This window comes from Acomys russatus, chromosome 3 (assembly GCF_903995435.1).
Source record: "Acomys russatus chromosome 3, mAcoRus1.1, whole genome shotgun sequence".
NCBI classification, from domain to species: Eukaryota; Metazoa; Chordata; class Mammalia; order Rodentia; family Muridae; genus Acomys; species Acomys russatus.
This window is the reverse complement of record NC_067139.1, coordinates 78,975,606-79,003,354: the sequence shown is the minus strand read 5'-3', so window position 1 is coordinate 79,003,354 and position 27,749 is coordinate 78,975,606. Positions and strand designations below refer to the sequence as shown.

Here is a 27,749-nt window from a genome sequence, read left to right as displayed (position 1 = left end):
GGGAAGGCAAAAGTAAAACCCACAAAAAACTCAGCACCTCTTGAGTTCTTGCTTTCTCCTAGCCCTTGTCATTGGAGTTTCCTAGTTAAAGGGCTACTAGTATCAGAACAAAACTTCCTAAAGGTCTGCCAACATTTGCACTCAAACTTGCCGGGCAATTCTGAAGTGTATTCAGATTTGAGACAGACAATTTTGTTGTTCCAGATGCAAACTAGCAGCAAGCCCACAGCTATCTGTAGATGCCATGTGTCATCCATTAAAAGCACTATATTTAACATATATAAATCCATCTATAAGTTAATTCTTTCTCTCAAGGATTATGAGAATTTTCCATGAATGTCCAATAGTTCAAAAAAAAAAAAATTTGGGCAATGCCACACAATGTGGTAGATCTATAGAGTAAAACTTAAAGACTTATCAGAAAGAGTGCATGCTTTATTTAATTTTGAGATGTGTTCTGTGTATTGACAGAATATATATTTCATAAACATTCAAGTACATCCAACACAGAAACAATATGATCAAAAGTAAGCTTAAACAATATTTGCATATTGGCACATAGTTGAAAAATAGCTCACTGACAATTCTCAAAAATGACCATAAAATATCAGAGGCAAGCACTATTTAGCATCCCAGAAAGCAAATCAGAACATGTAAGAAGTCTAGTAATTCAGATGAATATGTAACTTTATTCTTTTGGTAACAAGTGAAATACAGAATTATAAAAGAAGGCAGCAGTTCCAAACGTATTATCACTATGTGTGATGGAGAATTCAACAATGTCCCCCAAAATTCTTTTGAGTAGGCAAAAAATAATGTTCTAAGATCCATCTGCTTAGGTTCTTTTTGGAAGATCCTCACTCACTGTGACTTTGGGTCTACCTAACTTCTAAATAACACTCTCCAATACCAAACCTCTTGCGACCCTTCAACTACTACCTAATTAGTTAATATTCATCATGCTAATGAAGTACCACCCCAAGTAAGTGCGCAGTGGAACCCCAAAGAGATGACCTGAAAAACGGAGCACCAAGGATTCCTCCCGTGGCAGGCAATCTTGAAGACAGTCCTGGTAATCCCCGACTCCTGGCTATCCTGCTGTGTAATCCTCTCCCCTTTGAACTGGTCTAGATTTACCGACTCCCTCAAATAAAACAGGGCAGTGGCATATCACTTCCAGGATTAGGTTTCAAAATGACAGAGGTGTCAGGCAGAATGCTCTCTTCCTTTTGACAGGAATAAGCTATCTTATGGTGAGAGCCACACAGCAGAGGACTAGACGTAAGTTTGCAAGTAGAAGCTCCCCACATAGGGCCCGGAAAGGTCTGCAGCACCGGCCCACACCTTGTCCCGTGTTAGTGAATCCAGCTAAACTGCACTCCACAGGCGGGGGAGGAGGGGATGGGGGGGGGGGGGAGTCGATAAATGTTCCCTGCTTCAGCCGCTAAATCTGGGTGAACTTGTCAGGTAATGAAATGATAAGCAGTCCACGGGTTCTTCAGGAAATAGTTTCATCATGTTGTTAACAGCACCATTTTGGTTATTATGAGCTATTATTGGTCACCTGATCTAGCAGTAAACAAGAAACATGTTTCTAGTCTCAAATATGGAACAATTATGCCCCTGGATTAACCTGTGTAAAACATGCTTTTCCTTTTTAAAGAGAGAGGGGTGCTTTAAGTAGGACCTGGCATTCCCTTCTATGAGTTTCCCTCTAAATTTTCTGCCTGGCTGTTTCCTTCTTAATATTCTGGTGAACACTATCACCTCCTTGGAAGCCTTTGCTGACCTTCTGGAGGACCTAGTACTCACTGCCACTCTCAACCACATTTTCTCTTCGTGCCTCCATAACTTATAACCATCACTCAAAAATGTTTATTTAGTAACTCGTTGTGTCACGTCTACCTAGAACGCTCCATACTATTTCTTCACTAATGTCAATCTTTTCGCCTGTGACATTTTAAGGGCTCCATAGGTGATACTCATGGACTAAAAAAAGGAACGGAAAGTAAAAATGGTCCGGGATAAGTAGACAGGTGGTTAAAGTTCATCAGCAGAAACCCACAGAAGCTGGACAGCTCGAGAATACAGAAGCCAGAGATGCAGGTAACGGAAAGAGAACTGGTTCTGGAACTCAGAACCCTGCTCTGAGCTCCGGCGACGAGGACCGAACACCAAGGCGGCGGGTGGCACCCGGGGACGGGGGGCACGCGCGCGGCGGGGAGGAGGGCGGCCTGCGAGTACTTTACCCGAGTCTCCCCCGGGCAGCGAGCGGGGCAGCGTGAGGGTAAACACGGCAGCCACACCGGCGAACACGGCCACGCTGCCGGGGAGGCCCCCGGAGCGCCTCGGCCCCTGCTCGGGATGCCGGGCCCCCGCCGTCGCCATGGAGACCCATGGACCGGGACGCGCGCAGCTCGCGGACAGCGCACCCACGCCGCGGCGGGGACTTCCCGGGCCGAGGGGCGCGCGCGCAGCCCGCGCCAGCTTCCGGTCTGGCCAGGAGGGGCGACCACACCTTCGCCCGCCCGGCGGGGGAGGAGGAAACGGTGGGCGCGTCCCAGCACGGCCTAGGAGTCTTCTAGGATACACCACGCGGGGTGGTGTGCCTGTATCGGTGTGCTTTGAAGTAATGGATCACAGGGAGCATACTTACCTAGGACAGAAAGCCTGCGCCAGGCCCTACTGACCCTATGCAGCACCTCGTCCCCACCCCTTCCGCATTGGCTTGGTCGGTTCCGACAGAGAAGGAAGCGGCGTCGACGACGGCGAGCCAGAAGGAGCTGCTCTGCCCCTTGTGGCCCGGAGTGGAACTGCACAAAAGAGCCCCCCTAGGAACCCAACTAGGGGTCTGTGCAAAGTAAGCTACAAGTACACTACTTGTTATCAGTGGTCACATTGATCGCGGCTATGTACTTAAAACGATTTGTTATTTGCCCCATTAAATTGAATGTAAATCCATGTGTTAATTATTAATACACCAATCTTAAGATATTACAATGTGCTATTTTGGCTTAAAAAAAAATAATATAAGTTGGAATACTTGAGTTCTGGCACTAACAAAAATAACTCTTCATGATAAAAGTGTCTCCTGCTTAAACACAGAAGAATGTTTTGGTGGAGACCTGCTCTAAAAGTGGGAAATGAAAATGGAGACGCCACATAAATAATGCAAACGAAATGCAAAAAGAGATGAGAGCTACTGGACAAACTACATGGCATGTTGCTGGGAACTGACTATAGAGCGTCACACATGCTGGGCAGGCATTTTGCCACTGAGCTATTCCAGCCCTTAGTATGCATTGTAAGCTTATAGTTTGTATTATTATAGCAATTAATCAGACTGAGAAGGGAGGTGGGGCAACCTCCCTAGAACGTATGTCAGATCACACGGAAAATAAGCGGCATCCCGAAATGTCAAGACAGGAACAAGGTGCCTCAATTGTATTGTTGATTGGCAGTAAATGTGCCCCCCTATTTTAGTCTTGGCTGGTGTTTATAAAATGCTTTATTATCTGAGCTCCTAAGAGACTGGGGTTGTGTGTGTGCTTTCCTATTGCTGTGAGAAAACAGTACAACCAAGGAAACTTACACCCAAGGAGAACAAAACTGGCTCCTTTCTTTGGTATGGTGCTGCTGGTTATACTGGGGCCACTGGAGATGGCGAAGAGCTAAGCTGACTCCTCCCTCAGTGCTTGTGACAGCTTTTGCTGTAATTTAGGTTATAGGAAAACAACGTGTCCTTTTTTTTTTTTTCCTTCTTCACTTTCTTGATCCATTGACTAAACAGAGTAGCTTTGTTCTTTTTATCTGTGGCCCTTGGCATCTGTAGGTTGCTAGCCCCTCTGCCAGTCAGTCTGGGAAAAGAGAGGCAACAAAACAAAGTAAAACACTCCCCCAGGATCTCACTAATGTGTCATTCTTCCAAGCGCAAAGCTATCGGCTCTGCATCTTTTCTGTACGTGCTGAGGTCATGTTATGTCAAGTGTTTACTTTCACTCAGCAAGAGGAACAGAGAAGAATGCTGCACATGTCTCCTTTCTGGAAGCAGAGGTCATGTCCCTTTGCTTCATTTTCTCCGAGCACTAAGAGTTGCTTTACAGTGCTGGCCTTTAATTCCAGCACTTAGGAGGCAGAAGAAGGTGGATCTATGTGAGTATCGGGCGAGGCTGGTCTACAAAGTGAGTTCAGGACAGGCAAGGCTACATAGAGAAACCTTGTCTTGAAAAACCAAAATAAGTAAATTGAATGATTATTAATATTTGGTATTGATTTATAATTTTAGTATAATCAGCACTTACTCCTTAACCAGCTATACACCCAAATAGCTACACAGACTATCCATTTAATAGCCTCAAGCACAATGCTGTGCAGTAATTACTCCATCCTAAACCTCCAAACTAGTATAGTTTCCTTGCATTCAGATTTCCCACATTATATTTGCTTTTTACTCATATTCTAGGTCAGGTTCATTTCTCCTGATGTTTCCCAGTCCTCTGCATGTGCACCACCCACCTCCATCCTTCCTGCTCTCTCTCCTCCTCTCACTGGACCAAGATTTTCCACCCTCTTCTCTGTTATTGCTCAGTATTGGCTAGTTGGCTTTTATTGGCAATACAGAGAACAAATTATGACATGTTTACACAGACTTGAGACAGGAGATATGAAGGAATGATAAAAATGGTTTTTTTTTTGTTATGATCCCAAGAGTGGGATGAGGAGCAGACTTGTGAGAGAACAGGTGATGTTAATCCACTAGAAGATGGACCACCTTGTGCTGGAGCCTGATTGTGGCCAGATGAAGAACATCTGAGGACAGACTCTGGGAGGAACTATATATATGAACCCAAAACAGGGGAGGTGACTTTCTGGAGAGACTTAGGATAGTTTTGGCTGCTCATTGCTCCACTTTGAGATGCTCCTAGAGATAACCGCTGGAGGGAAGGCTTCGGGATTACAGGCTCCTGCTGAGGTTCCTGTTCCAGTTGCTCTAGGTTCCAGCAGAAGCAGTCCTGCTGACTGTACCAGGAGAATTATTCCTCGCAACTGATATCCTTAAGCTTTCATTATTATGTCCTTTAATCTCCTTTTCCTATTGTTTAGGCTAGCTGGGTTATAAGTGAGGCACTCTTGGTTTATAACTTCATAATAAAATGTATTTGTTAAGAAAATTGAGCCCACAGAGATACTTAGAATAAACATCACAATGCAATGCCTGGGTTGAAATCAGAGAGCAGGGCAGAGAAATCAGCATTTGAGTGAACAAGGGTAAACTGTACACAGTCCACAAGAACATTGTGCCAAAACCAACCAACCAAACAAACAAATAGTTGCTTTACAGGGGTTAGAGCGATGCCTTGCCGGGTAAAGATCGTTGTCATACAAGCCTGACAGCATGAGTTCGAACCCCCAAACCCACTGCAAAAGCAGGATAATGTGGTGTAGTGAAGTGAATCTGTAACCCCAGCACTGCTACATAGACATGGAGGCAGAGGCAGGAAACCACCTTCCCTGGAACACAGCACAGCAGAGAGAAACAACAAAGACCTTCTCTGGGGGTAGGAGGAGAGAACTGACTTACAGACGCCATCCTCTGGCCTCCATATGTGTGCCATGGAATGAGTGCACACACAGTCAATTATACACACATGCATGTACATACTTGTTAAAAATATATTAATGCACTAAAATTCAACAAAAATACAAATTTAATCATTCCCAACTGATATAAAGTCAAATATGTCTTTATCTCTCTAACACTGATGATACTTTATATTAAAATCTTCAACTGAAAATTAAATATCTGGAATATTTTTTGATAAACCTTCTACAATAGAATAACAAGCGACACAAACATCTCTGCCAATTGCTTTAAGAAAAATAATTGAAATTCAAACAAAGAATTTGAAAATAAAGCATAGCTTTCACCTTTCTAATTCTCAGAGATATCTAATATTTGCAAAGAATAAGTAATAAAAGAAGTTGGTATAATATTTGAGATACCAACTTAACTTATCAAAAATCTATAAAGACAGTAATGTAATTTTATCTAGACTTGTCAGTGAGCATACAAAAACGGTGATCAGAGATGCAAATTAAAAATGATAGTGAAATAATATCTACCTACTAAGTTTGTAAAAATCAAAGCCTGATAATATATAATGTTGGTAGTATAGAGACAATAGACGCTAGAGATGTGAACTGGTGCAAGCACTTTAGAAAACATTTCTCTGACAGAGATGAAGATGCAGTGCCAACAGTCTACACAGGACATGTGAGGCTTCTAACTCGAGAAGACAGGAGAAAGATTGAAATATCTATAACACTGTTGCTCACAGAGGCCAAACAGGAGCAACCCCAAACTGCTATGGACATAGAATAGATACCTTCTTATATAGAATACATAATATAATGGCATACAGCAAAAAGAGCCAACAAACCAAAACTAGTGGATAACTATAGATAGATATCCTATAGATAACTATAGGTAGTTATAGTTAACTAGAGAGATAGTTATGTAGTTAACTATATCTATATAATCATATACATAGATAGCTATTACAAACTATTGAGCAAAGGGAAAAAATTATTAAAAAATGATTCTAATTTTTTAAAATACTAGAAGACAATTTTAAGACATATTTTGTAGTATTTAAAGAGTGTATTTTTATTATTTTTCACCAAGTGTGTGTTGTGTATATGCACAAGAATGAGGGTGCACAGCGAGGCTAGAGGTTTGGATCCCCTGGAGTTGGTGTTACAGGTAAGCCATCCAACCAGAGTGCTGGAAACCAAAATCATGTCTTCTGGAAAAACAGTAAGATATCGTAACTGCTGAGCCATCTATCACTCCAGCCCTATCCATGGTGTTTAGAAGTGTAAAGGACACAGAAGAAAATGACTGTAGATGCTGAGGCAGTCACTGCTGCTTCAGATGGGTTGCTGAAGCAAGGAATGGAGAAGGTACATGTGGGACTTAGGACCTGGCCAGTGTTGTGTTCTTGACTTAGGCTCCAGCTATATGGGTATATCTTTTGAAACCATTCCTTTAATTTTATATACATACTTAGTTATTTGTGTGTGTTTATGAGGGTTATGCAGGTACCACAGCACATGGTTGGGGGGCGGTCAGAGGACAACTTGGTAGAGCTAATTCTCACCTTCACCATGTGGGATCTAGGGGTCAAACTCTGATTGGCAAGCTTAGAAGTAAGCACTCTCTGCTGAAGAGACATTTCATCAGCCCTGACATTATTCTTTAGACCATTTATAAATGCTCCTATGTACCCATCTATTGATAGGATGCATTTTTGAGAAAAGTAGACAAGAATAAAAATTTAAGATTGCCTGCCTACTGTGTCAGCGAAGGTTCTTTATAGGAATAGAACCAATAGGGTGGGCGGCATGCAAGGGATCACACACACTTCTATGTATGCATGCATACTTACATAGGAGGCTTATAAAAAGTTAACTTATTTGTATGTGTGTGTGCAGTTGTGTGTGCCCTGGTCAAAACACACCTCTTTTGACTTGGTTCTCACTTTTGTCCCTAGCTAAACAACCTCTCTCTGTTGCTGTCCTGCACACTCCAAGGCAGCTGGCCCAAAAGCTTCTTGGTGATTCTCCTGTCTCCACCTCTGTCTTGCCATAGGAATGCTGGGATTGCAGGTACTCTACCATGTGCTGTTTTTTGCATGAGTTCCAGAGGTTCAAACTTGGGTTGGGTCAGGCTTGTACATCTGGTGTCTTTAGTCACAGAGCAACCTACCTATCTGGCCCAATTTATATTGGCTTATGTGCCTGCCTATCTGCTTCATTCAAGAAACTGTAAACCCCATAACAGTGGCTCGGCCTAGTGCAAGGCTGAAGAAATGCAAGCTTCCTAAAGAGCCGTGGCTGTGACTCCAGCTTGAAGGGTTTGGAGCAGGTGGAGTCTGATGCCCACAGTTGGTGGCGGCAGCAGTAGCTGAATTCCCTTAGGAAGAATCAACAGCATGCTGGCTGGCTTCCTCCAGTGATCCATCTCGGTCTCCAGCCTATTGGATGTTACCACCAACATTAGGATGGTCATCTGGCCATAAAACAAAAGACTCTTGCCATATGTAGTAAGGCTCTGCCATTGCAAAACATCAGTGAATGTTTTTTATTGAATAGTTTTATTTTTTAAATGTGGTATTGTAAGAATCTTGTAGTCTAGGTCATGTGGAGAGACAGCTTAGAAGTTTGTAAGAAAAGCACTGTTTCCCTGGAGTTCCAAGATGGCGGCACTTATCACGTACTGTATTTCATCTACCGCATGGAGACTATGGACCAGACTGGGAGCCACAGACTCCAAGACCTGTAGAACACTAGGCAAGTGGGGTCCCACACAGTGCAGACTACTGGAAGATCTGACCCAGGGTCAATCAACAGCCCATGGAGGTCCTGAAAGCACTCCCCAGACTTTGGAACTGAACCCACCTGCGGCTACAGCTGGCCTCTATAGCCCTAGTGCAGTGTCTGGGATGGTGGAACACCAGAGCTCCTGGCCTGGGGATGTCTTAGAGAAACAGGTGAATCTGTCTCTGGATACCCTCACCCACTCCACACCAGTCCATGGAGAGGCCTGGAGGCTGCTCTTGGGAGAATCTGGACAGCCCTGAGGGGGACTGGATGGGGTCTGAACTGCAGCCGTAATTCAGTGGGACAGAACCACCATAGTCCTGCTGTCTGAGCAGATCCAGGCAGGAACCTATCTACCCACCACGGCAGTCTGTGCCTGTACAATTGGTCAGATAAAACCTGGCCTGGCCAGTCCTCATGGCCCAGTGGGATCTCCCACATGCGTGGGAGAGGCTGGACTGTCCTGAGGGGTCAGGACAGAAAATTAAACAGTGGCCCCCAACATAGCTGGTCTGAATCCCTTCAGTAGCTTGAACGGGATCAGACAGAAGCCTACCTCTGCTGATCCAGTTGGGACCTTAAGGTGCAGTGCAAAGTCTCCTGGAGCAGAATCAGGTCACCTGCCTGTTCCAGGGAAGGACTCCCTGATCCCCACAGGCAAGGGCACATGACCTATAATCACTTACCAACTAACCACTCTCAATGATCAGTGAAGGACACCAGAAGCTACCACACAACATCAGAGATTGCAAGATGACTAAAGGACAGCGTAAGAATGCAAACAACAAAAACCAAAACAACTCAGCATCTCCAGATCCCAGCTATCCAAAAGAAAGCAACCCTGAGAACTCAAACACAATTGAAACACAAGGAAATGACTTCAAATTCTTAGTAATGAATAAATCTAGAATAAATCTAGAAATGAATAAAATCTATAAACAAATACAGGGAGATGCAACCAAACAGGTTGAAGACATAAAAGAAGCCTATAGACACAGCAGTCCTGTCCTCCTACTCAGCCACACAGGATGGTTATGGGGAAGCCTAGTACCCTGCTGGTTGGGCAGGTTTGTGGATAGTAATATATCCTGCTGAACCAGGCACTGGACATGCTGCACAGATTTTATGAAAAGAATTCTTCCTAGGCCCACAGGGGCTTGGATACCAACAGGAAGCCAGCAGATGTAGTCTACGGGCAGAAGGAAATTCACAGAAAAGTGGTGTCACAAACCTTACCCAACTGCCACACTGAGATCCTCCAGGTGGATGCTCATGCCACTCTGAATGCTGGGGTGGTGGTCCAAGTGATGCGGATGCTGTACAACAACAACCAGGCTCTGAGGAGGTTCATGCAGACCTTCATCCTTGCTCCTGAGGGCTCTGTTGCTAACAAATTTTATGTTCACAATGACATCTTCAGATACCAAGATGAGATCTTCAGTGCCTTTGTCATGGAGCCTCAGGAGCGTGAATCTGAGGAAGAAGTGGAAGAACCTGAAGAAAGACAGCAGACACCAGAGGTGGTGCCAGATAATTCTGGAACTTTCTATGATCAGACTGTCAGCAATGACTCGGAGGGACATTTAGAGGAGCCTGTTGTAGAGCTGGAGCTGGAACCAGAGCTGGAACTGGAGCCGGAACCTGTGCCTGATATCCAAGAGGACAAGCCTGAGCCACACTGGAGGAAGCTGCTCCTGAGCACGTGCAGAAGAGCACTTCCCAGGCCCCAGCAGACATAGTCCCGGCACAGGAGGACTTGAGGACATTTTCTTGGGAATCTGTGACTAGTAAGAACCTTCCTCCCGGTGGGGCTGTTCCAGTGACAGGGACACCACCTCATGGGGTCAAAATGCCACCTTCATAGCCCTGTCCAGAATCGAAGCCTGATTCTCAGATTCCACCACAAAGGCTTCAGAGGGATCAGAGAGTTCAAGAGCAACAGATCAATATTCCTTCACAGAAGGGACCCTGGTCAATCTGTGAAGCTGGTGAACTAGGAGATGTGTAACCTCAAAGGATGGTGAGGCACGCTGACAGTCACCAGCTCTTCATCAGGAACTTGCCACATGGGGTTGACAACTCTGAACTGAAGGATTTTTTCAAAATTATGGGAATGTGGTGGAGCTGTGCATCAACTGTGGTGGGAAGTTACCCAACTCCGGTTTTGTTGTGTTTAATGATTCTGAGCCTGTTCAGAAAGTCCTTAACAATAGGCCCATCATGTTCTGAGGAGCAGTCTGTCTGAATGTGGAAGAGAAGAAGACTTGAGCTGCCAGGGATCCATCTATGGTTATTGATAGCTTCGCTGGATATATTAGTCTGGCCTTGCATCTATGGTCTTTTACGGCTTGCAGGACCTCTGCCCAGGCCCTTCTGGCTTTTATGGTCTCTGCTGAGAAGTTAGGTGTTATTCTGATTGGTTTGCCATTATATGTTACTTGGCCTTTTTCTCTTGCCACTTTTAATATTTTTTCTTTGTTCTGTACATTTTGTGTTTTTATTATTATGTGATGGAAAGATTTTCTTTTCTTGTCTATTTTATTTGGTGTTCTGTAGGCCTCTTGTATGTTTAAATGCATTTCTTTCTTTAAATTGGGGAAATTTTCTCCTATGATTTTGTTGAAGATATTTTCTGGGCCTTGGAGTTGGGTGTCTTCTCTTTCCTCAGTGCCTATTATCCTCAAGTTTCGTCTTTTCATGTTGCCCTTGATTTCTTTGATGTTTTGTGTCAGGAATTTTTCAGATTTAGCATTTTCTTTGATGGTTGCTTCGAGTTCTACAATTGTATCTTCTAGTCCCAAGATTCGTTCCTCCATTTCTTGGATTCTGTTAGAGAAGTTCATCTCTGTGTTGTTTGCTTTTTTCTGTAAGGTCTCTAGTTCCTGTTTTTCTTCTGTGTGTACCTTTAGCATTGTTTCCATTTTCATCATACGATCTTGAACTGTTTTATTGATTTACTTCATCTGTTTGTTTGTATTTTTCTGAATTTCTTCCAGGGGCCTTTTCTTCTTCTTTTTTTTTTTCTTTTCTTTCTGTATTTTTTTTTTTTTTAAACTCTGAATCTGAAAACAAATCTAGAATCTTCATTACTTTTCTTTAAACAATCTCAGGACAAGAATCACAGATAAATAGAAGGCACATTTTTGCTTGGTTTTGTTATCAGATTTGGGGGTTTGTTTTCTTGTGGGGATATTTTTGTCCTTTTTTTTCTTTTTTACTTTTCTTTCTTTCTTTCTTTCTTTCTTTCTTTCTTTCTTTCTTTCTTTCTTTTTACAAATACAAATAAAGCATGAAAAACTCTACCTCAAAAAAAAAAAAAAATCTAACAGTTCAACAAAAGTCCTTAGCTGTGTCCTAGACATTGACAGGCTACGTCACAATTTAAAATCCAATGGTAAAAACAGAGGTTTAGAACTGTTTGGTAATCACATGTCAAAAGAACAAAGTTCCAGAAACACCTTTTATTCAGTTAGCCACACCAGCAGGGACCCAGCGGCAGTTGCCAAAAAGGCAATTGCTCCACATCAGAAGGAAGTTGTGACCTTTTTGTTGGTTTGTTTGTTTTTCACAACAGAGTTTCTCTGTGTAGCCTTGGCTGTCCTAAACTCGCATTGTAGACCAGGGTGGCTTCGAACTCACAAGGATCCATCTGCCTCTGCCTCCTGAGTGCTGAGATTAAAGGCGTGTGCCACCACCACCTGGCAAAGTCTTGACTCTTGATAGACAATATGGATTTTTCCTGCTTTCAAAATGTTTATCAAATCCTATGTTTCCCAACAAAGGAACATCCATTGTCAGTGAAAACCAAGACACGCTCCTTTTGGGAATGGCTGTTAGACTCCAGCATATATGCAGTGTGAGAAGGAAGGTCAGTCTTTCATCTTCTTTAAAAACTATTCCTCCTGTAGTATTCTTCTGGAAAACTGGAAGTGAAGGACTAAAAGGTCAGGGGAGCACACACCATGAACGAAATTAATAAATTAGAAACAAAGAGAACAGTTCAAAGAATCAAGAAAACCAGGAGTTGGTTCTTTGAGAAAATCAACAAGATAGGCAAACCGTTAGCCAAACTAAATAAAAGGCAGAGAGACACTATCCACATTAACAAAATCAGAAATGAAAAGGGAGATATAACAACAGACACTAAAGAAATACAAAGAATCATAAGATCCTAATTCAAGATATATATATATATATATATATATATATATATATATATATATATATATATATGAAAATCTAAGGGATTGCCAAATTTGAATCAAGATCAGATAAACAAAGTAAATAGTCCTACTTCTCCTATAGAAAGAGAAGCAATCATTGATAGTCTCACAACAACAATAACAACAACAACAACAATAACAAAAGCCGAGGATCAGATGGTTTCAGTGCAGAATTCTATCAGACCTTCAAAGAAGAGCTATTACCGATATTCTAGAAGCTACTCCAAAAGATAGAAATGGATGGAACATTACTATATTCATTCTATGAGGCCATAGTCATGTTGATACCTAAACTCCACAAAGACCCGACAAAAAAAAAAAAAAAGAAAATTTCAGACCAATTTCTCTTATGAACATTGATGCAAAAATACTCAATAAAATACTCGCAAGCCAAATACAGGAACATATCAAAGATGTCATTCACCATGACCAGGTAGGCTTTGTTCCAAGAATGCAGGGATCGTTTAATATAAGGAAATCCATCAATGTAATCCACCATATAAACAAACTGAAAGAAAAAACACATGATCATCTCCTTCGATGCAGAAGAAGCATTCAACAAAATCCAACACCCATTCATGTTTAAAGTTTTGGAGAGATTGGGGATACAAGGCACATACCTAAACATAAGAAAGGCTATATACAGCAAGCCAATAGCCAGCATCAAATTAAGTAGAGAGATACTGAAGGAAATTCCTCTAAAATTGGGGACCAGACAAGGCTGCCCCCTTTCTCCATATCTCTTCAATATAGTTCTTGAAATTCTAGCCAAAGCAATAAGACAACAAAAGGAGATCAAGGGGATCCAAATGGGAAAGGAGGAAATCAAATTATCCCTATTTGTGGATGATATGATATTCTACATAAGGGACCCCCAAAATTCCACCAGAGAACTTCTACAACTCCTACAGCTGATAAACACCTTCAGCAAATTGGCTGGATACAAAATTAACTCAAGAAAGTCAATAGCCTTTCTTTATACAAATGACAATCATGCAGAAGAAGAAATTAGAAAAACTATACCCGTCATGATAACCACAAGCAATATAAAATATCTAGGAGTAACTCTAACCAAGCAAGTGAAGGACTTGTTTGAAAAAAACTTCAAATCTCTGAAAAAAGAGATTGAAGATATCAAAAGATGTAAGGCTCTCCCTTGTTCATTGGCTCAGCCTGCCGGAGTTTGACTAAAGCTCGGGAGGAGAATCAACCTGTATGAAGAAGAGAGCACAAGACACAAAGAAATGGGGGCAAGTCTGGATTCTGATCAAACCCCATGTATTGAAAATTTTCAGAGTTTTTATAGGCACGGGGGCATGGGTATTTGTGTAAGTGAGGGTTGCTACGGATATCTAACTCTGGAATGCTCCAGCAGGTATCTACCTTTACAGCTGCTATAATCACAGAAGGGGGGGGATTCCAGAGAGAAAGGGAAGTTTTAAAAGATCTGGTTAGTCAGGAAAAAGTTCCCAGAACTGCTGCTCACAGGCAGCTGGCCTTTAATCTGATTTTACCAGTAGTCTTACTGGAAAACTAGTTTATAGCCAGAAAGGAGTAGCTCTTACTATGAGCTCGAGGGTCTTAGAATGACCGTCCCCCACAATAAACCACAACAGGTGTCTAACTGCTGAACCACGACAGTGTCAGCTGGTTTCTGGTAAATGACAGACCACTGGAGTAATAGGAGCCTAAAGGCTTTGACAAGATGGCTGAACACTGGCCATATCGCCTACTGTCCCCAACAATTCATGGATCGGGAGAATTAACATGGTAAAAATGACCATCTTACCTAAAGCAATTTACTGATTCAATGCAACCTCTATCAAAATACCTACACAATTTTAAAAAAGACATTGAACGATCAATTCTCAACTTCATATGAAAAAGCAAAAATTCAGAATACCTAAAATAATCCTATACAATAAAAGATCCTTCAGAGGAATCTCCACACCTGATCTCAATCTGTATTATAGAGCAAGAGTAATTAAAACAGCATGGTACCGGCACAGCAATAGGCTGATTGATCAATGGAATCGAATCAAAGACATCGAATCATCGAATTTAGAATCGAATTCACACACATATGGTCACTTGATTTTTGACAAAGAAGCATCTTCAACTAATGGTGCTGGTCCAACTGAATGTCTACATGTAGAAAAATGCAATTAGACCCATATTTGTCACCATGCACAAAACTCAAGTCCAAGTGGATTAAAGACCTCAACAGAAAACCAGAGACACTAAATTGGTTAGAAGAAAAAGTGGGGAAGAGCCTGGAACACATTGGCACAGGAGACAACTTCTTGAACAGATCACCGACAGCCCAGGCCTTAAGGTCAACAATTAATAAATGGGACCTCATGAGGCTGAGAAGCTTCTGTAAGGCAGAAGACACTGTCAACAGAACAAAGTGACAGCCTACAGACTGGGAAAAGATCTTCACCAACTCTACATCTGACAAAGGTCTAATATTGAAAATATGCAAAGAACTCAAGAAATTAAACACCACCACACCAAATAACCCAATTAAGAAATGAGACACAGAACTAAACAGGGAATTCTCATCAGAGAGATATCGAATGGCTGAGAAACACTTAAAGAAATGTTCAACACCTTTAGTCATCAGAGAAACACAAATCAAAAAAGACTCTGAGATTCCATCTTCTACCCATCAGAATGGCTAAGATAAAAAAATTCAAGTGACACCACATGTTGGCAAGGATGTAGAGAAAGAGGAACACTCCATTGCTGGTGGGAATGCAAACTTGTACAACCACTTTGGAAATCTATCTGGTGCTCTCTCAGAAAACTAGGAATAAGGCTTCCTCAAGACCCAGCTGTTCCACTCCTTGAAATATACCCAGAAAATGCTCCACCACACAACAAGGACATATGCTCAACTGTGTTCATAGCAGCCTTAGTCATGATAGCCAGAACCTGGAAACAGCCAAAATGTCTCCCAGTTGAAGAATGGATGGAATACTACTCAGTTATTAAAAATAAGGAAATCCAGAAACTTGTGGAGAAATGGATGGAACTAGAAATGATCATATTGAGTGAGTTAACCCAGAAGCAGAAAGACTCACATGGTATATACTCACTTATAACTGGGCACTAGACCAAAAGTCATGTCCCATGAAAGTCTTTATTTACCAGGAGATTTGGATAGATGTGCGGACATCCCATTGGGATTCTAGGTAAGAGAAATATAGGAGAACGGCAAAGTAGAAGGATCCGGAGAGTCCTAGAAACCTACAAAAAGAATATCATGATGGGTCGATCGGGGACCAGGGGTGTCTGCCTAAACTACTGCACTAACCAAGGACAATACAAGTAGTAAACATCAAACCCCTACTCTGTTCTAGCCAATGGACAGGACATTTTTCACAGTTATGTGGAGAGCGAGGACTGACTCTGACATGAACTCAGATGCCCCATATTTGACCATTTCCCCATGTGGGGAGGCCTGGTGGACCTCAAAGAAAGAATAAGCAGGCTATAGCCATATAGTAGGGGAGGAGATCCCCCTCGGTCATAGACCTAGAGGAGGGGAATAGGGTGAAAGTGGGAGGGAGGGAGAAATGGGAGGATACAAGTGATGGGATAACAATTGAGATGCAATCTAAATAAATTAATAAAAAGTTAAAATTAAAAAAGAAACTAAAGAGCAAACCATGAAAAAAAAAGTCTGTAAGAAGATGACAAAGTGATATATTATATGGAAAAGGCAGTGTTGGGTGCCAGGACAGTGGATCCACAACATAAATGTTCAACAATTGTTTGATGGCTGAAAGGCTTGCAAGTGTGGAAGGTAATTGAAGAACTCATCAATTACTAATCATTTTTATGTTAGTTCTAGGGGTGACTTGTGTTCAAATTCTGCTTCCTCTCAGTATTCTTGTGATCTTAAACAACTTTTCTTTTGCCTATGTCAGTGGCACCAGGATTGGAAGCCAAAGCCTCATATCTAGGCAAGCCCTGTAAGCACAGTCTGCTATTTCAGCAGCTCTTGAACAAGTTTGTTAAGTTCTCTGATCTTTTTCCTGCTTATCTGAAACATGACAATAGAATTGCACCATCCATATAAATTTGTACTGAAGATGAAGTGAAGTGGCTGGAGTGATGACTCAGCACTTAAGAGCACATGCTGCTTTAGCTGAGGGCTCAAGTTAGGCTCTCTGCACCCATGGGCTGCTCACCACTACTGGGATTTCAGTTCCAGGGCTTTGATGCCCTCTTTTGGCCTCTGTTGATACCTGCACACATATGGGTGCACACATACTGAGTGAGTTAACCCAGAGGCGAAAGACTCACATGGTATATACTCACTTATAACTGGGTACTAGCCCAAAATACCTGCACCCCACACACATCATACTCACTATTAATTTTTTTAAAGATTAAGTTTAGTAAAAAGAAGAACCTGGCTACTTCTTGAGTTAGGGGAGGGAAATCACCTAAAACTACAATGTTATGACTCAGCTATGCCTCATCTTGCTATGTATCCCATATGTGTATCCCATAGCCCTTTATTGTGACACTGGGAAAGTTTCCAAGGGCTGCACGTGCATTTAAAGAGCATTTACTTGGGGCTGGAGAGATGGCTCAGTGGTTAAGAGCACTGCCTGCTCTTCCAGAGGTCCTGAGTTCAATTCCCAGCAACCACATGGTGGCTCACAATCACCTATAACGTGACCTGATGTCCTCTTCTGACATTCAGGTGAAACACTGCTGTATATACAATAATAAATAAATACATTTTTAAAAAGAGCATTTACTTGGTAGAGTGGAGAAGAGGAGCTGAGTAAGGGGTAGGGAAAGTGTTTGCGAGTAGCCACAGTAGTAATGTAGGCAGAGCTGACTTTGGTCTCAACCAGAGCATGGCACAGAAATCAGGAACAACTGGATTAATGCATCATGATACTCAGATTTAAATATATCATTTTCAGACAATATGACCCCATGATTTATTTGGATACAATTCTTTAGATTCAGTCCTGATGTGCTAGCACATACCTGTAATGCCAGTGCTTGGGAGGTGGAGGCAGGAGATCAGGAGTCCAGGGCACCCTTGGCAACATAGTGATTGAGTTACCTTGTTTTCAACAACCAATAAATAAGTACATAAATAAAATTGTAGATTCATAGTTTTCTGCCTAGGAACCTCAGTTCTTTTTTGTTGATAAGAAACTGTTATCAGGCTTGAGAGATGGCTCAGAGGTTAAGAGCACTGACTGCTTTTCTGGAGGTTCTGAGTTCAATTCCTGGTAACCACATAGTTGTTCACAGCCATCTATAATGTGATCTGATGCCCTCTTCTGGCTTGCAGATGTACATGCAGGCAGAGCACTGTGTACGTAATAATAAATAAATTTTTTAAAAAGGAAAGAAAAGAAACTTACCAATTAAGTCACAATTCCTTTAAATAATTTGTATTTTCCTTCTTTAGCATTTTAGGGGGTTTCTTTATTTAAAAATTTCTGTAATGCATAAATTTATTTCTCTGTGGTGCTTGTTTCTTTCCTGTTTGAAGACTCTCATCTTTTAGTTTCAGAAAGTACAGAGCCATTTTTTTCAGATTGTTTCTCTGTCATGTTATTCTTCAGTTTCTTCTGGAACTCATAGCTTCTCCTGTTTCCATTATCTTCACTATTTTGCATTTTTTAAATCTCTTGGAATTGTGTTTCGAGGTATATCATGAGCTCTTTTTTCCCCCAACCAGCTGATTATGTTTTGAGTTATACAGATGGCTGGCTTAAATTTGGGCATAGTTTTGTTTTTGTGTTTTAGTTCCTTTTTTTTTGTTTGTTTTTTTTTTGGCTTTTTCTTTTTTCTTTCTTTTTTCCGAGACAGGGTTTCTCTGTGTAGTCCTGGCTGTCCCGAACTCCCTCTATAGACCTGGCTGGCCTCAAACTCACAGCGATCCTCCTGCCTCTGACTTCCAAGTGCTGGGATTAAAAGCGTGAGCCACCACTCTTAATTTGGGGATAGTTTAAGTAACCAGTTTCCCTTTAAGTGATTGCTTTTCATTTTCATGTGCACAGAGGCCAGAAGAGGGCATCAGAGCCCCTGGAACTGGACTTAGAGGCGGTTGTGAGCCGCCTTGTGCTTCTGGGACCCTAACTTGGGTTCTCTGTAAGAGTGGCAAGCACTCTTAACAGCTGCATCATCTGTGAAGCTGTTTTTCATTTATTTTTACTTTTTATATTTATTTGTTTTATGTTTTTGTTTTTGAAACAGGGGTTTTCTATGTAACAGCTCTAGCTGTCCTGGAACTAACTCTGTAGACCAGGCTGGCCTCACACTCAGAGATTCACCTGCCTCTGCCTCCTAGGTGCTGGAATCAAAGATGTGCGCCACCACCACCCAGCGTCTCCATTTTTATTTCTAATTGCAATAGTATACATATAAAGCTTACCATCTTAACTATTTATTTTGGTTGTGTCCCTTAGTATTCTTTTCTTCCTGTCCCCAAATATATCATATCCTCACACTACAGGTAGATGTGACCCTGTCTGCCTTCAGTTACTGTTTTCACATGTTTTTTACTTTTTTAATGATCAATTTCCAAAGTATTCAAACTAATGGGTCTTTATGACATTATGATACATATTTGTCATTATATTTTGTCCTAACAAATCCCTTCTCCCTCTGTCCTCCCTCATTCCCCCTGCCATCCTTGACTAGCTGTTCCTTTCTTTCTTTCTTTCTTTCTTTCTTTCTTTCTTTCTTTCTTTCTTTCCTTCTTGGTTTTTCGAGACAGGGTTTCTCTGTGTAGCCTTGGCCATCCTGGACTCACATTGTAGACCAGGCTGGCCTTGAACTCACAGCGATCCGCCTGCCTCTGCCTCCCGAGTGCTGGGATTAAAGACGTGCGCCACCACACCTGGCCTTTTTTTCTTTTTTAAACTCCTCCAAAATAGTTTCCTTCTGTTTTCACGTCACATGTATCACCTTTTTTCTGTCCTTCCTTAAAATTTCTTCCTCTTTACTCATGATCTCTATTCTAGACTCATGGCCTACACACACACACACACACACACACACACACACACACACACACACACACACACACGAGGGTTAGGGAGAGGGTGGAAGAGAGGGAGGAGGGAGGAGAGAGAATGCATATCCATGTGTACCTAAGTGGTACAGCAGTAAACACGAATGTGCTAGTATATCATAGTGCATACACACACAAGCAGGTACTCACACACCTAAGCCAGTGTTTCTGTGCTATATTTTATTGACTCTAGTCTTTTGTATGCATACCTAGGAGTGGGCTGGCTGATTATATGGTACTTCTAATTATTTCTGAGGTCCACACTGATTTCCACAATGTTTATCTTCTCACGAGCAGTGTCTAAGGGTTCCTTTTTCTCCACAGTTTTGCTAATATTTGTCCTTTGTTTGCTTGTTGGTAGCCCTTCTGTCTGGGGTGTGACAGGACCTCAGAGCAGTTTTACTAACTTGCACCACCTTGTTGTGTGTGGGTGTTAAACCCGTCTCCATATGTATGAGCTCCCGGAACTTCTCTTAGGAGGTAACTGTCTATTCAGTTCATTTGTTTCTTGGTGTTTAAATTTTGCAGCTCTTTATATGTCTTATATACAAATCACTATTTGATGTGAACCTGGCAAATGTTTTTCCTTATTCTTTGAGTTGTCTCTTCATCTTGGTGACTGTTTCCTTTGCCTTAGGAGACCTTCTCAGTGTCTTGTAATCTCATTTGCCAATTCTTGGGGTTACTCCTGTGATTTTGCGAATCTTTTCAGAAAGTCTTTGCTGATGTCATATGCTGAGGCTTTAAAAAAATATTTATTTATTTATTTATTATGCATACAGTGCTCTGTCTGCATGCACACCTGCAGGCCAGAAGACGGCACCAGATCATAGTATAGATGGTTGTGAGCCACCAGGTGGTTGCTGGGAATTGAACTCATGACCTCTGGAAGAGCAGTTAGTGCTCTTAACCTCTGAACCATGTCTCCAGCCCGAAGCTTTTTTTTTTTTTTTTTTTTTTAAACTGTGTTTTTCTCTAGAAGCTTCCACTTTCAGGGCTTACATCAAGGCCTTTCTTCAATCTACTTTGAATGATTTCTTTTTTGTGAAGGATGAGAGCTATGAACTACACTTCATTGTTCTACACGTGGAAATCTGATTGTCAAATAGGCTGCCAGTTCTCCAACATTATTGACTGCCTTGTCAAAAATGGGGTGGCTAAGATTGCTGGGCTCATTTCGCAGTCCTCTATTCTATCCCATTGATCTGTGTGTCTACCCTATGCTATCGCCATGATGTTTTGTCATCATGGCTCAGTAATGGAATTTGAGCTCAGGTCCTGTGCTAGTTCCAGCATTACCCTTTCTGCTGAAGGTGCTTTGGTTATTCAGGGTCTTTTGTGTTTCAACATGAACTTTAGTATGCTTTTCTAGTTCTGTGGAGAATGTGACTGCGTTGCATAGGTTTTTACCTCCTTTTTTGTCTTTAAGAAGTCATTGTGAGTAGGATTTTTCTTCCTTAGATTCTCTCAAAGTGAATTGGTCATTGGTACATAGGAAAGCTATTGGTTTTGCATTTTCCAACTTTGCTGAAAGTGCTTTGATAAGAGTTTCCTGGATCGTGTTGTCTGCAAATAGAGATAATTTGACAACTTAAAAAATGTACTTCTTTAATTTCATTTTGCTTTTACTCAGCGTTCCTTTGGAAGGGCTAGTAGAGATTATTCAAGTGGGTTCATATTTCCTAGGCTAGCTCTCTATGTCTCCGTTACCCAAGAGAAACCATTAACCGAAGAGCATTGGCCACTATCACACACAGCTGAACAATGTGTACTGTCTGTCATCACTGTGTAGCCCAGGCTGCCTTCAGTCCTCCCACCTCTGCCTACAAGTTGCTGGCTTTCCAGGTGTGCTCCAAAGCTGCCCTCAGAGTCTTCTAAATTCACTAAGGCTTCTTGGAATAAGGGGGTATTAAGTATAACAAGTGTGGTAAAACGTCTTTGGGGATCCAGACCCATCAATGCCAAAAGAAGCTCAGTATACGTGGCCACTTCAGCCCATGTCTACTGTAGGATTTCCAGGGCCAATCTGGAGTTTCAGAATGACCCATAGAGCTGCATTCTGCACTAGACATCCGTTGTCCAGGCAGTACCAGTGGCATGCTTTTGTGAAAGAGGATTCAGGCAGCCCACTGGTGAGAAAGAGAATGTGACCACTGAACCCCGAGTGAAAGACTTGGACATCCACATAGACCAGTGATCCCAGATGCAAGAACTGCATCCCAGAGTATACTGTAGGAGCAAATATGACTGAAAAGCCTGCGGGAGAAAGTTGTTTACATGTCCCTGGAGATATCGGAACTGAAGGGCCGTAGGACTTGCAGAGCCTCCTTGACCTGATCAATCCTGGAAGGAGAAGGATGAAAGTGTGGTTGAGATGTAAAAGGAAGAAAAGATGATATCGAAAAAAAAAAAAAAAAAAAAAGATAGCTGTACTACAGTGGTGCATGCCTTTAATCTCAGCCCTAGGGAGGCAAAGACAGGCAGATCTCTATGAGTTTGACACAGCCTGGTCTACACAGCTAGTTCTAGACCAGGAAGGGCTACATAGAGACTCCCCCGTCTCAAACAAACATACAAACAAACAAATAAAAAAGGTATCTGCAGCCTTGCTTGCATGTTCCTCACTCTCTCTCCAAAGCAATTAACTCTGTCCAAGTAACTTTACATTCTCACACTGGAGGATTGTGAGCTTAAAGACATTATAAAGTAAAAGATGTGGTGTGCCTGAAAGTAAGTTGACTCAGGGACCAAAACCTGAAGGTGCTGATAATATTCTTGTGTGTGATGGCTGAGGTGAAAACTTCTCAGTTCTGCTCTGATATGCGTAACTCAGACCACCAAAAGACATGTCTGTATTGAGAGGGAGAGACTATTCTAAGCATGTCAGCCACTCACCTTGCCCACTGTGATCATGTGGCACTACAGCATACTCTAGTGGTGGCAAGGAAAAGCTGTGTCCGCCAGACTGCACAGCGGTTCCACTGCTGGGGAGTTCTGAGAAGGACTTTTTTCCAAAAAGAGCAGAGGAAACTAACAGACTGTTTGAAGACAACTTCCCGCCTTAGAATAAGGAATTTCGGAACCTCACAGTCCTCAAAGAGTAAGGCAAATTCACTCCTGCCCTTCATTCAATACCAAGAACAAACAAACAAGAATTATTAAATATTTCCCGACAATCTGAAATGACATCCTGCATAGGGAGGTTTCAGGAAAGCTTTGCTTTTGCTTCTCTTCCTAAATACAATCCACATTTAGAGTTTCTCCTTGGAAATTCTTTAAAGAAGGGAGCAGATAGGAGATGTAATACGCTAAGCAAACACCCTTCAGCCATGACTGCTATTACAGACTTGAGTGAGTACTATTATTTTAGATAAATAAAAACAATGGACCAGAACCAATTTTACATAAGAAGATATTGTTCAATTTGTTGCTAGCTTTGCTGAAGTCTCCTCTTCTCTGTGGAGTGATAGTTAATTATAAGTAAGAATGTTTGTTTTTGCTTAGTGATAGCACCATTAGGAATCACATGCAGACATTAACCAGGTAACAACATTGTCACTTTTGTGTGTGTCTCCAAAATGAAGGGATATGTTCTCTTGGTTTTAAATACACCCTCTACTTTTAAAAATCAAATATGCAAACTGGAAGAAGAAAATTCACCACCCCCACTACACACCTAAGAAAAGAAAATAAACTCGTAAGCCATATGCTTTGTGTACAATTGTTTAGACTCAAAATATAGAACTATTTAGAATGAATTAAAGAGATTGTGTTTATGTGATTTCAAGTTATCTCAGCAAGAAACACATTTTCATACCTCTTTGGAAGAACAGCAGGTCAAATGACACATTTCTGCGTGACTCTTGGAGATTTTTCAGCCACACTGCAGGGTCCATCTGACCTGAGCTCCAGGCTTGAAGGAACAAAAGCTCATGTTTTAAATGTTCTCCTAAGAGCCTTTCTGGGGGTGGGAGAGTCAGGAAGCTGTGACAGGCCATTTTAGTTTTGTTCTATGACACTAACCAGTTTAATTGTATTTCTAACCTAATTAATTTCTCCAAATGCAAACATTATATGGCATATAATTTTGGAAGTTTGCAAGAATAAACACAATTTGCTTCAAAGTCACCCACATCCTTAAAACTCTGCAGAGCTCCCCTCTGCAATTTCTTCCTCTTTTTGAGTAGCTTTTCCTTTGGTCCATGTTCAGCAGCTAACGTGGGTCTTTAGTACTAATGCTAAAACAAGAACCGAGCAGGTTTGTTACAAAGGAGATCCAGACTCAGAGAAAGCAGCTGGCTTTATTAATAAAATAAAAACCACACGCTGGTGTAAAGTTAAATGAGACTGCGATTCCCTTATTAAATGGTACAATTAAATTAATATGACAAATGTCTGAGGATCACGGGCAAGAGGACCTCATCGGCTGTTTCCGAAAGCAATTATTCTGAATAGAAAGATAGACTCTGTTCAGAGTGTAACTCAATATAAGGACCTGCAAGTCAAATGTTGAGCTCTCTAGAACTATCAACCTTTGTTCCCATCTTTATGAAAGCAATTCTGCCATTTCCATTCAAGAGAAAGATTGCCAAGCCTGAAATAAAACGCCATAACCGAAAACAAAAACTGTTCTGACCTCCTTGCTACACCTGATGCTTCCAATACCGATTTCCTCTGACTGCTGCTTTCTTCACCTCCCTTGCCCTGGGCTTTCATAATCCAGAGAGGGGAAAAAATGAATTTCACTTCCCAAATGCTAGAGCTGCTGGTGCAGAACGTAACTAAATACCAGCAGCTGTGCCAGGGCACCTGGGGCCATAGAAAGAGCCTCACAAAAGACTCGGTGATGAGCAGGGTCCCAGCTCTCTGCTTCTCTTGGTTTCCTAGGCTTTAAGACGTGCAGAGGAGATTGCAGCTATGCTCTGTGCAAAGCAAAAAGGGTGTGCCTGGCGGGAATTGTCGTGGGAAAGACGGGGTAAAACAGACGTTCCAAAAGCTGCAGAAGGGGACCTGAGTCTTGCCGCGATTGCTCATGGCTCCAGCTTCTCAACTGAGAGTACAATTTTACCCCTGGGGGGTGGGGTGGGGTGGTCATTTAAGATGCACATTCCAGTTCAGTGAGTGGGACCTGGGATTCTGCATTTCTTACAAGTTCCCATGTAGGGTGGATGCAGCTCACACAGGGGCTGGAGCAATTCACCGCCTTTCCTGTGAGTGTGTTCCTGTCATAGGTACACCTGCTACTCAACTCAAGGATTTTCTTGGAGATGATCACTGTACAGTCTGTTCCCCTGGTGCTTCCCTTAGCTAGTGGCGCAGCACAGCTAGCAAAGGGAAAGACGAATGTGCTAACAGTAAACTCTTTACTGAATGTGTTCTTGGTGAATTTGCGGGGGAGGAATTGGGGGAGGGGCAGGGACGACTTAGGTTCCAAGGCACAGATTCAGTTTTCGCAGAAAATGTGGCCTAGAACCTCGTTCGTGTCTTTATAGTCAGTTTATTTTGAGAATAAATGCCCAGTCTCTTCCTGCCTCGGTATCCCTCTGTACTGTCACGGCCATCTCCCAGGGGAGGCAGCAGGTGCCGCAGGAAAGGACTGGATTTGCAATGAGAGGGCTCTCGGTGAACTTAATTCAGCTTTAAAAATGAGCACGGCTACCTGGGAGTGGATCTGAAGGATTAGAACCCCTGGTGATGTAAGCTTGTACTTCCACCTTAAGAGAATTGTAAGGTCCTGTCCTGCCTGGGCTATGGGGTGAGTTCAAGGCAGGCTGGGCAAATTAGCCAGACTCCATTCTGAAATAAAATAGCTGAATGCAGTCCGATGGCGGAGCGCTTGTCTACTACGCTCAATATTTAAGGCCGACTCCAAACCACAGAAAGAAGGAGGCACCCGTGTAAAGCATGGTAGCTGCTCGGTGAGTTAGGGGCACTCGCTTTCCAGCGCGGCTTGCTTTAACCCTGGAGCTTTCATGTTAGCAGTTAGCTCTGCATTAGGATGACCTGGGCACTTGCAAAAAGCCGTGTGTTCTCCAGGGCTTACCCTTGACTAATTAATAAAGCCTGAGTGAAGCAAATGAAGGGCATCATTTATAAAGCTCCACGCCTGCAGCTCAGGCTGAGAAGCATAACTGTAACTAAGAAGTGAGAGTCACAGTAATTTCTTTCCATCAGTAGGCATCTACATTGGGCACTAATTAGACAGGGGCAGTATGGATCCTAGAGAACCGTGCCCTCTGTGTCCCCAAGTCTTGTCTTCTCTCTACTCACCCTGCAGGGGACAGCAATCTGCTGTAGCTGGTGCTGGCCAACCTTTCCCTCTAGACCATAGTCTTGCTGCTATTTGAGTGTGACTCTTGTTTTCTTTGTGATTCATGTTTATTCACATTCTCTGTAACTCCATATGGTTATTTTATTATCCTTATGCACGTTCATCAGGGTTTTTACCAATCTTTGAAATTAACGGACTTTCATAGATAAAATAATCACAATGGAAAAAAATTAAAAAAAAAATCTATGGAAAACTTTATAGATTTAAGTCCCAAAGAACTCACTCCACTCCAGGTGTGTTTGGTCTTACTGGGATGCATCTCATATGGGTTTTATATTTCTCTCTCTCTCTCTCTCTTTTAGGAGGTGCTGCACCATGCACTGTAACCTAGCCTGGCCTAGGCCGCACAGTCCTCCCATCCCAGCCACTCGCATGCTGGCTTTACAGGCATGAGTTCATGTCTCCATTTATTCCCCACACAACTCATGTGGCTTTCCTGTGTATTCGTGAGCAAATCAAGTTATCAGTGCTCCTTGTGACAGCACACTGCACTGTTAAATCAAGGTCTACTGTGCGACAGTGAATGGTAAATAAAATACAACATGTGCGGTGCGTCAACTCAGTGCACCTCACCAGGTCTGTTTGATCAGGGTCCAGGCTTTCTGAGCAGTGTGTTGACTGGTCCCTTTGCTAGGCTCCCTGGCTCCTCCCTAACAGGTTGGCTGCCCTTTGCTGCTCATGTCCTTGTCTGCAGATCGCATGGCAGAGCCGCACAAAGATCTGTACTAAGGCATGGCGATCCCAGGCAGTGTTCTGGAGCAGGAGCTACAGTGTCTTGCTTAGCTTCCCTTCTTTTCCTTTACTTCCACTGACCCAGGAATAAGTCCCCGGTCTTGCTCCTAACACCATTCCACCCCTGATTCCTAACATGTTGCTCCCAGACTATGCTGCCAGGCTCACTGTCTGTTTCCTTCCCAAGAGGCCCCACAGAATTGTTGCTAGATACAGATGGAATCAAGGAATCAGCTGTGGCCCTAGATGGGCCCTGACGTGCTTGCCAACCACAAGGGGGCAAGGCCTTTAAGGGCCAGTGACTTGTAATTACCAGATAGGAATAATGACTGTCACTTAGTAGGTGAGAAATGTATTTTCCTTGGCATTTCAGAACCACAGAGTGTGATGACAATTAGAGGCCATGCAAGAAGCTGCTTGAAGCCAGGCATGGTGACTCCCAGCACTCAGGAGGCAGAGGCAGGCAGATCTCTGAGTTGAGGCTAGCCTGATCTATAGAGCAAGTGCCAGGACAGCTAGATAGCTAGTATGACACAGAAAAACCTTGTCTTGGAAAAAAAAAAGTCAAAGGCAGCATTGCTTGTGACACAGATCTAAGACACTCTCTGCAAGAAAGGCACCAATGTCCTAAATGGCAAAAACATGGTAAAGATCACGCAGGGCACCTGCAAAGCAAAGGTATGTTGGAAAGTGAAGAGACACGGTGAAAGGCAGCGCACTTTTTATTCTCACTGTGCATAATTCTAGAACTTTTAAGACTATCCTGTTGCCACTGTGACCAACTGTTGCTTTAGTAACTGCCAGCGCACCAGTGAGCTCAGTGCTTTTACTTTTTGTCTTAAGTGCTTAAACTCCCATTGTGTCTGTCCAATAAAATGTAAGACTTGTGGCTGTCACTTCCCATTTTAGACCACACCCAAGTGGTTGGTTGGTTTGTTTGTTTTTTATCACTGTGACAAACTACTTTACACAAACAACTGAAGGGAAGAAAGAGCCCTTGCATTTGGATTGTGGTTTCAAT

The 27,749-nt window shown here is 42.4% G+C and overlaps 1 protein-coding gene and 1 pseudogene across 1 annotated transcript in view; one reads left to right on the top strand and one right to left on the bottom strand.

Moving 5' to 3' along the window:
• Tmem260 (transmembrane protein 260) overlaps window positions 1–2,398 on the bottom strand; it is a 61,387-nt gene extending 58,989 nt beyond the window's left edge. Inside the window, 2 exon segments of the mRNA XM_051142968.1 lie at window positions 2,250–2,356; window positions 2,358–2,398. Coding sequence (XP_050998925.1) covers window positions 2,250–2,356; window positions 2,358–2,398 — 148 coding nt within the window.
• Window positions 2,399–9,410: 7,012 nt separating this feature from the next.
• The window catches only part of LOC127187129 (ras GTPase-activating protein-binding protein 1-like), a 51,515-nt pseudogene continuing 33,176 nt past the window's right edge, over window positions 9,411–27,749 (top strand).